Source organism: Mizuhopecten yessoensis, unplaced genomic scaffold, assembly GCF_002113885.1.
Source record: "Mizuhopecten yessoensis strain PY_sf001 unplaced genomic scaffold, ASM211388v2 scaffold1321, whole genome shotgun sequence".
NCBI lineage: Eukaryota > Metazoa > Mollusca > Bivalvia > Pectinida > Pectinidae > Mizuhopecten > Mizuhopecten yessoensis.
The window spans coordinates 31,752-45,708 of record NW_018403988.1 but is presented as its reverse complement, the minus strand read 5'-3'; the positions used below and the strand labels follow the sequence as shown (position 1 = coordinate 45,708).

At 36.0% G+C, this 13,957-nt stretch overlaps 1 protein-coding gene across 1 annotated transcript; it reads right to left on the bottom strand.

The window, feature by feature from the left end:
- Positions 1-3,085: 3,085 nt before the first annotated feature.
- Positions 3,086-6,664, bottom strand: LOC110459973. The gene is made up of 3 exons (XM_021512558.1): positions 5,767-6,664; positions 5,203-5,301; positions 3,086-3,120 (listed from the first exon to the last, which is right to left on the bottom strand). Exons 1-3 carry the CDS (start codon positions 6,662-6,664, stop codon positions 3,086-3,088), a joined length of 1,032 nt encoding a protein of 343 aa, XP_021368233.1.
- Positions 6,665-13,957: the final 7,293 nt, after the last annotated feature.

Genomic DNA, 13,957 nt, shown 5'->3' with positions numbered 1-13,957 from the left:
TGGAAATGGTCATATGCATGATCGCCTATTCGTGTTAAGTCGTTTGTGCACATTCAGAATATTACCTAATTACTTACACCACACGAAAACTAAATTATAATTCATCATTTTGAATTTAATGTCATTGGTACAGCTAATGCATTTATTATAATGCAGAAAGGGAGACTGCTAATAAGACTCGCACAACTAAATCAGCCTATCAGCAAGTGTAGTTCCTATCTGAAATAAGTCCCGGCTAATCACTGGGCCACTGAAGGAGTTTAATAAGGAACTGATTTTTAGGTATTTAACTTTTTAAAAATATATACCGGTACTTTTGATATATTTCCATGTCTGTGTGCGGATTTGCACAGGGGCAAAATGTCTGGGGGCGTTTCTGTTTTGGGTCACCGGTCTTATTTGTACAAATGTAGAAGGTTACATGCTCGCATTCGCCGAACATCCAATGCTAGCAGTCCATTGTGTGGTAAGAAAAAGAGAAGTAACTATTTGATAATGTCCAAAATACATTGTACTATGTACGCCAACAGTAACAGTTCGTAGAAGACGAGTGTGACTTTCCTGTAGATATAATATAACCCAAACTTTATTCAAGTTAGTGCAGATTAGGTGTAGCAAACAATTTAATTAAAATCTATATTAGACCTGAAGATCTCATTTAAAGAGAGATCTTACCGAGATTTGTTACATTACAGCTTGTATACTTTCTGACAGAGCTACATAAATGCACATTATCTTACTTCTTACTATTGTTAGATAATCTAAGTCTGTGCTTTTGTTTTTACATACTTTTCGTTATTCCTATCTTTCCCACATTTTCCCCCCTATACATGTATTACGTGTTTGACATATTGACGAAATGGTCATTGCATGAATACGTAGACCTTGTTTTCGTGTCGTATTCAGTATAATGTATGTGTGTGTTTCTAGATTAATTTCAACCCGTCATTGAAGGCAAAATATCATTTTGTATGAGGCAATGCACACAAAAAGCCTAAATCAACTTCCTCATCTTAATTTGTGAAACGCCCTGATCCTTATGTCCAATGTACCATTCACTCTAATTTCAATTCGACACTGAATTTCGACATTTGTAAATTCAGTTACTACTAGGTCAAGGATATAGTAGCTTTATGTGTTAAGAGGGGAGACTACTCCGATAGCCATAACGGGAGGATCTGTTATGGGCCATCTGAAAGCTAGGCTGAAAGATTTTATGCACTTGATCATATTGTTTTTATCCCTTCAGACGGAATATATATTTGTTTGTTCTTCAGAAACTGACAGTGGCCAGTGGCATGTAAATGTTGTATAGGTCACCAGCCCTAATTTTCTCTGGTGTCAACACCAGACTTGAAATTCTGATAGATAAATGTCTGGTAGCTAACACAGGGACCTGATAATTTGTTACAGCTATATTTGGACCTAAACTAAGGTGTTCAGAGTAATTTTATACGTTTGAGGGGGTTAGGTCGACTTTCGGTAAAAATGCCACCGCAATAATTTTTACCAGAAGGGTGGAAAGCTCTCGATGTTGAAAATCGACCCACCTAACTTTCTTGCATCAAAAACAACATTTCTGGTTGATGTACGAAATGATGCTTAGTACCGTTGGAAAGATGGATATGTTTACTTGTTAAAACCTCCTATATGCTCGTAAAATGTATTCTCCTCGTATATGTAATCATCGGGGTGGCATTTTTACCGAAAGTCGATCTAAACCCCTAAAGCGTATAGAATTGCTCTGAACACCTTATTTTAGGTCCAAATATAGCTGTAACAAATCCCCAAGTCCCTGTGGAAGCTAATATGTCACCTGCTATATATCTAACACCTTATCTTTATTCCTAATATCAACCTTAGACTTTCATATTAGCATGAGGGCTGATATAGGAATGACATGTATTTATCATACATTGCTCATTGTGAATAGTTACTAGACAAGACCGAATTACTACCATTAACACATTTAAACATACTGAAAATTATGATGTGTATTTTGACTTTTGATTTGGAAGCAGCTAGGTGATGATGATTTGGAATATTTTGTCCCGGAAGTAGAACATATGTGATGTGTGTCAGATAAGTATGGACCTGGCTGAGCTATCGTATATATCAACGCATGCATCGTCTTAAATAGTTCTATTTGCACTGTTGAACTGTCACACTAAATAGTGATCCATGTCACTATTTACTGGGACTTCCTTTCGATATCTCTCGGACCGCATCATTCAGTACTTTACTTTCAATCGGAACTCCTCGGATGTGTGTCAAACAATACTGTGGCGGGAGTCTTGAAATCCATCATCACGAAGGCGCCTCGTGTAGATATACTAGATATACTAGTAAGCAGGTAAGTAAATTGTCATCAGACTAGTACTGTTTTTCACCTTATGAAATGATGCATTTGAAAATAACAATACAGTTCATTCAATATTGTTTATAAAATATAACCACACATAGATCTAGTTTTGCGAGTCCAGAATATCGATGGGTGAATTTTACCTGATTTAATATTAGGTTTGAAATGTTTGATTGATTGGTGAGACTGTTTAGCCCGACTTGTGATTTGGATATCTATATACAACTGTATATCTAATGTATAAGTCCATGGTTTAGCAGACAAACCTTTTTAACTAACTTTATAAGTCAATTTTATATATATATATATGTACTACAACAACGAAAACGAAAACGCCCCAAAAAAGGATATACTTCATATCCAGCAAGAGATGAGAAGGGAAGGATGATTCACCATTCACTGAAGAAAAGAAAAAATGGTAGATAGAATGTAAAATACATCTCCTAAAATTGTAAAAAAATATTTGTAAAATACTAAGAGCTTGCTCTCAGTAAAGTACTTAATACTTTGTCTGGCCAAATTAGAGTGAACTTGTAAATATTGGATGAGTTTGTTGATAATAATATATAGGACACTTTTGTTTTGTTTTTTGTTTTGCATCAAATGAAGAGTTACCACATAAAGTAGTAAAGTAAAAAATAAGAGGAGGAAGGGGGGGGGGGGGGGGGGGGGGGGGGGGGATGTGTATACTGGAATCAACTTGTCTGTCTGTCAGTTCCAAGCTTACAACTCTGGGGTAAAGGAGTTAAGGAATGAGCCTAAAAAACAAAGGAAGAACAAAGGAAACAATAATTAACTCCTAAATTTCTTTCATGATTAGGAGTTAACTTAAATGCCACGATATTTTCCCAATTGAAAAGCCACTGGTGGCTGTAAAATGGTGGTAACAAAAACACTAGTTAGGGACCATGTATGTGTAGATGTGTATGCAGATTTTTTTTAATAGAAATTTTGGTTGCTATGGTAACCAGGACACTGAACACAGTTTTTTTTGTGATGGCCCGTAATATCTTATGAGTTCTCAGTTTTATTGAAACTTGGTCAAGTGTCATAAATTACCAGTGATAATTTGACGTATCAGCAGGTGTTTCCAGAACGTTGACTATTGAAACATAATGGAGGTTCCTGATTGGTCAAAATTGAGGTATTGTCTAATTTAGCTGCAAATTGGTATATATATATATATAAGGTTTTAGGGATAGCAAATATATTGGTACAATTTTCCAAAATGTTGGTTGTCAAGGTAACCAAAAGAAGACCTATGATTGGACAAACATTTTCAAAACTACTACTCTTAACCTTGTGAGCCAAATTCAGTGGCACTACTACGGGAATATTAAGGACCATATGTAGATGTACACGCGTTTTGTTTTTTGTTGAAATTTTGTTAGTGGTAATCTGGTCACTATATATACACAGGTTTTGGTATAAAGGCCCATCAGCTCATGTAGCCCTTAGATTAATTTTGTCCAAATTTGGCCAGATGGTGTAACATTAACAAAGAAGAAATGAACGGTGTAAAAACTGCTCACCATCATCTGCTACAAGCGATATTTTGCAAATGATGAGATGCGGGGGAGGGGTGGTATTAGTTAGCCATTAATTGGCTTAAAATTCTAGTTTGCTTGTGTTTTTTGAGTTCATGCAGTTTTGATTTACATGTATGTTTACAGCAAAAGGCCATTCATCAAAACCAGCAAGTACTACAGAAATCCAAGAGTTTGGTGAATTGTGAGTGACAGGACACTCTGATATTTGGCCGGTAGCATGCTGGGATGAAGGGCTACCAAGTTTGTTCAAATGAATGACCTTGACCAACTTTCAAGGTCACAGGGGTCAAATGTTGTAAAATCTTCAAGCGACTTCTTCTCAATAACCAAAAGGTCCAGGGTACTGATATTGGGCCTCTAGCATGCTGGGATGAACGGCTACCAAGTTTGTTTAAATGAATGACATTGACCCACTTTCAAGGTCACTGGAGTCAGATGTCTTAAAATCTTCAAACAACTTCTTCTCAATAACCAAAAGGCCCCGGGTACTGATATTGGGCCTCTAGCATGCTGGGATGAAGGGCTACCAAGTTTGTTCAAATGAATGATCTTGATCAACTTTCAAGGTCACATGGGTCAAATGTCGTAAAATTTTCATACAACTTCTTCTCAATAACCAAAAGCCCCAGGGTACTGATATTGGGCCTGTAGCATGCTGGGATGAAGGACTATCAAGTTTGTTCAACTGAATGACCTTGACCAACTTTCAAGATCACAGGGGTCAAATGTCGTAAAATCTTCAAGCGACTTCATTTCAATAAGCAAAAGGGCCAGGGTACTCAGAATTTGGGCCTGTAGCATGCTGGGATGAAGGACTACCATGTTAGTTCAAATGAATGACCTTGATCCACTTTCAACCTAATGTCCTTGTTCGACAATCAAGGTCAGAGGCATCATATGTTTAATTCTTTTAATAGGTTCTTATGAAATCTTAAGACTACAAGTGTTAGATTAATAACAGGTGAGCGATGCAGGCCCGTTGGGCCTCTTGTACTTATAATCCTGTGAATGTCTCACAATCTGTAGTGTAGACATTTTACTTATAATCCTGTGAATGTCACACAATGTGTAGTTGATTTGTAATCATGATAAGTTTCTTTTGTCTTCAATTTCCATGTCATTGTCATGGTAACTAGATATACTAGTTGTTTGGTTACAGGTGTCACACACTGCTGTACTGTAGTAGTTTGACATTGCGACCACCAAACACTGCCCACAGGACACCCTCCCTGTCTATACCTACAGTCGATGTAAAGTATGTGTCTGTGTGTATGACCCTGAGGAACTCACCACGTCCACTGATGAGTAGGACCCTGTAGTTGTAGTCCCCTATGATCAGGTTCCCAACACTGTCATACACCACACCACAGGGGTAAAATGGTCCACCTCCTGTTTGTGGTGTTGGGTTATATGTACTGGGGATGTCACCTCTATATACAAACAGCTCCTTGAAATCAGTGTCCATCACAACAACATGTTCATTTCCATCACCACCATCACTTTCAATACTGAAATCAGCGACTGCCACATTGTGAGTGACAGGACACTCTGAGATCCTGTGTGGTGTACACGCTAATGGTTTCCCAGTCCCTTTAGCCATTGTAGTACACACCATTTTACCATCTGTGGTAAATTTGGAGATGTGTTTGGTCAACCCTACAATGACATGGTTACTGGCTGTAATACATATACACAAGGGATCCTCCTTGGTACTGAATCTGTGTGTCTGTCGTCCTGATACCAGCTCCATGATGTTGTTTTTATTATCACAGACCCACAGTGTGTGTGTGGTGGGTGACAGACTGATATCATTGATACAGACATAATTGTGTGTGATCTCCTGTATTACTTTACCCTTCCTGTCCAGGAGAGTTAATGTATTACTGTCCTTGGTCCACACCTGACCATCAGTGGTGGGACATATATAATCAATCTGACATGGAGGCCTCCACTCCTCCACTACCTTGGTCTGTGGCAGTAGTTTGTATGTTGTCACTGCTTTCTTCACTTTTGCTCCTGACCGTTGTTGTTGTGTAGAGGGTTGTCCCCGATCATCAGATGTTGTGACTGACCGATCCTGGTCAGTTAAAGTTTGACCTTGACCTGAGGTGATAACTTTTCCCAAGGCATTTTTCAAGTGATCTTGAGGACTTTCATTTGGAGTGAAGTTGGCAGTACCCAGGACAGGTTTTACAGGGAGACTGTATGTAGGAGAATGGATCTCACAATACGCATCATAAATCTGTATGTGTGAACCACGCTGGAGAGCTGCTTTACATTCTTGAACTTGTTGTTTGAGTTGCTTCTCGTACATCTCGAGGTCCTGTTTGTATTTCTTTATCAGTTTGGTATTATCCTCTTCCATTTTGTGGTAAAGAGAGAGTGTCTGTGCTGTAAGCATGTCCAGCGCTTGTTTTAATTTATCTGTTTGCATCTTTAACTTTTGTGACAGCTTCTCAAAAGTACTGGTGTTGTCTTTAAGCAGGGTATCTGTAGTGGTGATGTATTTTCCAATTTGTACAAGGTCATTTTTTTCTCTTCTGTCTATGAAGTTTTTAATGTCTGGTTCTTTCTGAGAAGTGATTTCACTTAGCTCGCAAACTTGATGGATTTTGTGAATAGAAGAAAGGCATTTTAGACAAACCAGTTCCTGACATTTTTCACAAAACATTTCTAGTTCTCTCCCCTTGTGTTGAATACATGTCGTTTGACCTTTAATACGGAGATGAATTTGGCTTTTAGGGGTTGCCATCTTGATAAAAAGCCTTGAAGATGTTTGTTGTTATTGTATAAATATATTGTTATCAGTAAATATTCACAAATAAGAGTTTGTCATGTAAAGGAAAACAAACTTGACTTATAACTGTCCCATCCAGTGGTATATGTTTTTTAAACTTATAGCAATGTAAAAACACTGTAGAATAACTACCTCACGATCACTGATGTCACAGGGTTACTGTGATGATGAATCCAAGTTTTCCATTCCACACTTCTCAATGTTCACTTACATTGTCCATATTTATCCAGCCTGGAATTCACAATCACATGATTAACTTCCCGCTAGCTTTGCTGATAAATCTGTCACTTTCCTGCTGACATTGTAAAAGTTTGATCAAAACTTAGTCAAATGTTCGGCTGAATTTGACAATGCTGCTGACTAGTTAGTAATATCAACAGATCTCTGCTCTGGATACGCCCATCACTGCAGTAATGTGTAGATCTACTTGTTTAGACCTGCATTTGTACATAGTAAATAACTTCCCTGTTGAGCGTGGTTACCGACAGACAAACAATGATAATAAAGACATAGACGGTGTAGTAGGTCAGTGGAAGTTGTGTTTATAAACCGTAGCATTTACATATCTGGCGTGTATTGTCTAAAATGTATGTGTATTCAGTAATGTGATACCTGTACCTAAGGTAGATATATCTATATATTGGGTAATAAGACATACCTGTACTGTGGGTAGATATACCTGTATATTGGGCAATAAGACATACCTGTGCTGTAGGTAGATATAACTGCGTATTGGGTAATAAGACATTCCTGTACTGTAGGTAGATTTACCTGTATATTGGGTAATAAGACATACTTGTACTGTAGGTAGATTTACCTGTATATTGGGTAATAAGACATTCCTGTACTGTGGGTATATATACCTGTGTATTAGGTAATAAGACATACCTGTACTGTGGGTAGATATAACTGTGTATTGGGTATTTACTGATGACATACCTGTACTGTAGGTAGATATACCTGTGTGTTGGGTAATAAGACATACCTGTACTGTATGTAGATATACATGTGTATTGGGTAATAAGCCATACCTGTACTGTGGGTAGATATACCTGTATATTGGGTAATAAGACATACCTGTACTGTAGGTAGATATACATGTGTATTGGGTCATAAGACATACCTGTACTGTGGGTAGATATACCTGTATATTGGGTAATAAGACATACCTGTACTGTGGGTAGATATACCTGTGTATTAGGTAATAAGACATACCTGTACTTTGGGTAGATATACCTGTGTATTGGGTATTTACTGATGACATACCTGTACTGTAGGTAGATATACCTGTGTATTAGGTAATAAGACATACCTGTACTGTGGGTAGATATATCTGTGTATTGGGTTTTAAGACATACCTGTGATGTAGGTAGGTATAACTGTGTATTGGGTAATACGACATACCTGTGTTGTAGGTAGGTATACCTGTGTATTGGGTAATAAGACATACCTGTACTGTAGGTAGATATACCTTTGTATTGGGTAATAAGACATACCTGTACTGTAGGTAGACATACCTGTGTATTCGGTAATAAGACATACCTGTACTGTGGGTAGATATACCTTTGTATTGTGTAATAAGTCATACCTGTACTGTAGGTAGAAATACCTGTGTATTGGGTAATACGACATACCTGTACTGTAGGTAGATATAACTGTGTATTGGGTAATAAGACATACCTGTACTGTGGGTAGATATAACTGTGTATTGGGTAATAGGACATACCTGTACTGTAGGTAGATATACCTGTGTATTGGGTAATACGACATACCTGTACTGTGGGTAGATATAACTGTGTATTGGGTAATAAGACATACCCGTGTCACGGTGGCCAAACTCATTAACAGTTTGTCCAGTAATTTAGTATTTAAAATGATGAATTTTAAATACGATGTGAAATGAGTACATGTTAATACTTGCGCTGTGTATCGTGTGTAATGGTATATATGTCTGTGTCAGGTAATGTACCTGTGTTATAATTGTGGCGTATGAGAGGTGGGTGCAAGTATTGGCCAAGGGTGACACTTTGACCTTTGACCCGGTCCATGCAGGTGAAAAGCCTCACCCTGGGCTCTACCCAGGTGAGGTAATTCACTCTGTACCAACCCTTGGCTTGGATAAGACGTATGGGAATTGCCTGTGTGCGTTACCGCCACAGTGCAAGGTAAGTCTTACATTAAAAATAATATAAAACAAACTATTACTTCTATTTAAATAAAGTACCGTGGTTTTATAATCTATTACATTTGAATTATATTGCCGTCAAATATCTGAGGCTATAAGTTAAACTATTAATTAGGGTACACATAGTCAGGTATTATAATATCATGTCATAGGGTTAAAATTAGGGTGTAATTATGTTATGTAAGTTTCTGAAATAAAATAGAATAATTATTTACATGTAATGTCTGAATATTAAATACTTTATGGTATTAATATATGTGGATATAGTTATACGTTTACACGTGTCCGTATATGTACACTTAGACATTGTATTTTTATTTCAGGGAACCGTCTCCGTTCATGGTGTGAATGTTTAAATAAACTGTCATCTGTGTGTGCATATGTCTTTGGGTTATTGTATCTATATATTCGCACAAGAAGAAACCCACACATATACTCGTGTGACACCTGCTTGGGAGAATATTTAATCTGTATTAATACCTGGAATGGAGGTCTATCATGTTTGTTCAAAAGACTGAAACAGACACACTTTCAATGTTACAGGGGCCAAATGTGATCATGTTTCTTTCTCTATCACTCTTTTTAGGTCACTTGAGACGAAGTAGTGGAGGCTCCTGATTGGTTAAAATTGAGGTATTGTCTGATTTAGCTGCAAATTGGTATATAAAGGTTTTAGGGATTGGCAAATATATTGCTACTATTTTCCAAAATTTTGGTTGTCATTTGGTTGCCAAGGTAACCAAATGAAGACATATGAATGGACATACATTTTCCGAACTTCTATTAACTTTGTGAGCCAAATTCAGCGACACTACACGTGGATATTAGGGACCATATATATATATAAGTAGATGTACATGCGTTTTGTTTTTTGTTAAAATTTTGTTTATGGTAATCACATTAAATCTGGTCATTATACACAGGTTTGGTATAAAGGCCCATTAATTCATGTAGCCCTTAGATTTATTTTGTTCAAATTTGGCCAGATGGTGTAACATCAACAAAGCAGAAATTTATGAACAGTGTAAATATATAATAATTTACATTTTTTTTCAACATATTTATGATTTTAATTGGGTAACTGACCTGATTTTTCATCTGCACTATCAGTTATGATATATACATGTATCGTTAAACTTGATACTCCTCACCATTGTCTGATACAAGTGTATATTTTGCAAATGATGTGTTGCGGGGGAGGGGTGGTATTAATTAGCCAATGGCTAATTAATACCACCCCTCCTCCGCAACACATCATTTGCAAAATTTGTGTTTGTTAAGTTCATGCAGTTTTGCTTTATGACAGAAATCCAAGATTGTGGCGATGAGAAAATCGAATCAGGTATGAATTATGTCTCAACAACCAAAGGGTCTAGACATTAATATATATATATATATGACATGATTTTTTTTTAAATATTCATTTTAATATTAAGGCTGTTTGACAGATTTCTTTCTTTTTCCTTTAATAGGCAATTCAAATTGCCCTCATCTGTGGTCCATTTTGTAAACAATCTTGTTTTTCTTGAGCAATTCTCAAACTAGGTATGTATAGGTTCCCCTTAGTCCCTAGTTTTGCCCAATCAGTTTTGAACTTGATCTGGGGGGAAATTTGGCAGTTGAAGCTTATCACTATTTCTTCTGAATTACTGGAAAGATATTTCTCAACCTTGAAATCAGTTTTACCCATCCAATTTTTGAATGCGATTTGTGGGGGGAACACACCCATCATTTAATAATATCATCCAGACTTCATGGTCCAGTGACTCTGGAAATTAGCTGGGAATCTGGACTTAAAGATTTGTGTTTAGCTCAGTTTCTCAAAAAGTGTACATGTTATTCCAACCAACCCTGGAATGTGGCTGCATTGCATGTAGTATGGACATCTCAACACATCCTATAGATTGTACATGAGTACAAGGTTCAGGGTTGTAAGGTCAAGGTCAACGTTATTATTTTCAGAAAATCTCAGTTTCATTTTTTATAATTCTTGTTAGCCAAAATACTAACATTACAATTTCTAGTATTATTAAATTACCAAAATCTATTACAAGCTAATTGTATACTTTCCAAATTAGCACCAAAGAGTGCTGTCTTTATTAATCATTACAGTGTAATAGCCTGTGGGGTCCGGTACGGAACATTTATTGCTTTAGCAATACTCAGTATGATTGGGTGTTTTTTTGTTTTTTTAGTGCAAAAACCTAAAGAAAAGATATCAGAGGTGATGATCAATTTAGAAATAAATTCTGGTCATCAGCCATCACAGTGGGAATGGGAACAAAGAAAGGAAAGAGAGTCTCAAAACTGGGAGAAGTGTAGTCCTTTTTTTTTTTTGAGGCATACATTAGGAGATTTTCCCCTTCAAATAATGTATCAAAGGAATGTTCTGAGTGTGACCAACATGCTGTTATTCGGTAAGATGCAAAATTAACAGAACTCGAGAGAAAGTCTGATTTGTGTAAGAAACTTTACGCATTATAAAATCTAAAAATTGTCAATGTTGGGATTTTTTTCTCTTGCACACCAACTCTAATCATTCACATTATGAAAACTAGAATATAAATAAACAGCCTAAGAGTGAAGAGTCATTCCAAGTAACAACTGTTACAGTTGTCACACTAAACTCAGCAGAGAAACAGTCTGAATGACACGATGGTTTTAGTTCCTAATCACCTGTGTAACACACGACTGACAGAGCTAACTGTGGGACCCCTCAAAAATAAACTACCCAGTAGTTTAAAAATGTTTTCAGATATGCTGTATCCATTATCCAAGTTAAAGAACTGGACAAACCACCCTAGTTATCACCAGGTCATTTAACCCAAACAGTTTACCAGAATTGTGGAAATATACAAACATTTCAATATTGAGCCCTTTAGTCATTCTTTTTTCTTATTGATAAACTAAAAATATCGTTTGTGTTCTTTGTGTAATAATGTAGGGGCTGATGGGCGGGGCCAAAAGGTGTCAAATTGATTTGAATTTCAAAAAATCTTTTTCTCAACACTAGATATGGTCTTAAGGTACTCTACCAAAATTGTGAATTTCATGACCCCAGGGTCTCACATTTCCCGCTTGAGAGGGGGTTGAAAGCTTCTTCCCCCGATAACGGTTGCATTCAAAATTGCTTACCTCAGGTGACCATCAAGGCTGCTAGGCCTCTTGTTATTTAATACAGGGAGAATAATTGTATATCTAACATGCTTCAAGTGTAGTCATCGATTTTGAATAATAACTGTTAAATACCTGCTCATGTTTACAAACACTTTGTTTACCTAACAAACCAAATGTTCAAAATAATGGAAGTGTGAACATGTAACCACAATAGTCAGAAGAAGTTGATATAACTTTTATGACAGGCATATTCATGCTTTTTTGTTCCTTGACCTTGTGTGAAGTTGGAATTGAAACTGCATTATTTAGTCTGTACTTTATATCTAGTTTTGCTTCAGGGTGATCAGTGAGATTGGTCAACATGCCACAGCAAAGAAAGGGATATGTTTCTCGAGTAAGTTTTTTTTTTTTTTTTTCCAAATAAATATTTCATTTTGATATAATTATTCAATTTTTAACTCAGTTTTATATTTGAACTTTGTTGCAACATGCACATGATGAGGGGTCACACAGGTCTTGACAAGTGATGATGTCTATCTTGAAAATTCCTTGAAAATGACCTGAAGCCTTGAAAATAAAGACAAGCTCCTAATCTAAATATATATTAAAGTAAAACTGATGATTGGTTTCGTGTTCACTCCTGTATAAATTGTAGCTGGTACAGTGCTTACATTGTGTGACACTGTATAAGTAGTACTGTCAATATTTAGTCCTTGAGCTTTTACATAAGTGTATTAGCCTTAAAACCCTTCAATCTTGTCTTCAAAAATATGCCCCATGATAATACCTAAGCTAAATTTGAAATAAGCAAATATACTTTTGGTAACATATATTATTGATTTTAGTTATTGATTTTCCCATGATCATTTGGATATCTAAAATCAATAAAAATAAACTTTGTATTTATGTTTAAAAACTAAAAAAAAAAAAGAAACTAGATAGTTTACTGACTCAAAAGAAAACATTTATGGAAGTAATTATATTGTTTATATATATATATATAAAAATATTTACGAGATATTGCAAAAGATTAATTGGCTATACCTAATCCCTGTTTCTTTTTTTTCTTTCTTTTTTTTAACATTCAGGGTCACTCAAAGGAAGGACAGTGCCAAGTTACTTCTTGTAAATTTTACAACAAAAGCTTGAAAGATATCAGTAAAGTAAACATCTTCTATCTGCTCATGGAATGTCAAGAAGACAACATGATCATTTGTCAATGCCAAGGAAACATCAACATCAAAGTGGTGCAGTATAGAACTCCAGAAAAGCGTATGGCTGTACCAAATATGGCGTTCTTTTTAAAGATGTGAGAAAGCATCTCCGCACTGTGCACCAAATTGGCAGTGTTACATACAAAAGCATGTAAGACGTTGACCATTTTTTGTTTTGTTGAGATTGTGTATAATAATTATACCCTACTTATATTGATAACATTTGATGTTGACATTGTTAGAAGGTGAAAAGCAATAAAATTTTAGAGAAAGTCATTCACAGTGAGTTGGAGGCTAGTGTGTCATAAATTTGAAACACATCTTTTTATTTATAATCAGTCATGTTGTCTTCACGAAATATTCATTTCTAAATGTAAAGCGATACATGTAGACAAATGTTGAATTTGACTATTTTCTCCAAAAAGTGTCTTTCTATTTTAAATATTAGGCTTCACAGAAGTTAATAAAAGTAACTAGTCATCACTCTTTGTGTGTTATAATCAATTATGTACAGTCAAACTTGTCTACAAAAGCCTTGTTTCTGTTATGTAGAGGTGACTTTGAAGCAAGTTGGATCTTACTTTATTTTATAAGACTACTATTCATTAGCTTGAATGTGTCAGTGTTTAAAAGAAATTATCAATAAACTTGAAATTTTGTATATATATATATTCATTTGTTATCTTGCAGGAAAACAAAAACAGCTGGATCCGTTGCCCAGATAATGAACTT

What these genes read in the sequence shown, in the direction of transcription:
- LOC110459973 (XM_021512558.1), bottom strand. Translation starts at nt 6,664, where the DNA reads ATGGCAACCCCTAAAAGCCAAATTCATCTCCGTATTAAAGGTCAAACG. An exon ending in AACTCTCCTGGACAGGAAGG is followed by an intron (nt 5,302 to 5,766) that starts GTAAAGTAATAC and finishes CACCACAAACAG; the next exon opens with GAGGTGGACCATTTTACCCC. An exon ending in CCTACTCATCAGTGGACGTG is followed by an intron (nt 3,121 to 5,202) that starts GTGAGTTCCTCA and finishes TTTGTTTTTTAG; the next exon opens with GCTCATTCCTTAACTCCTTT.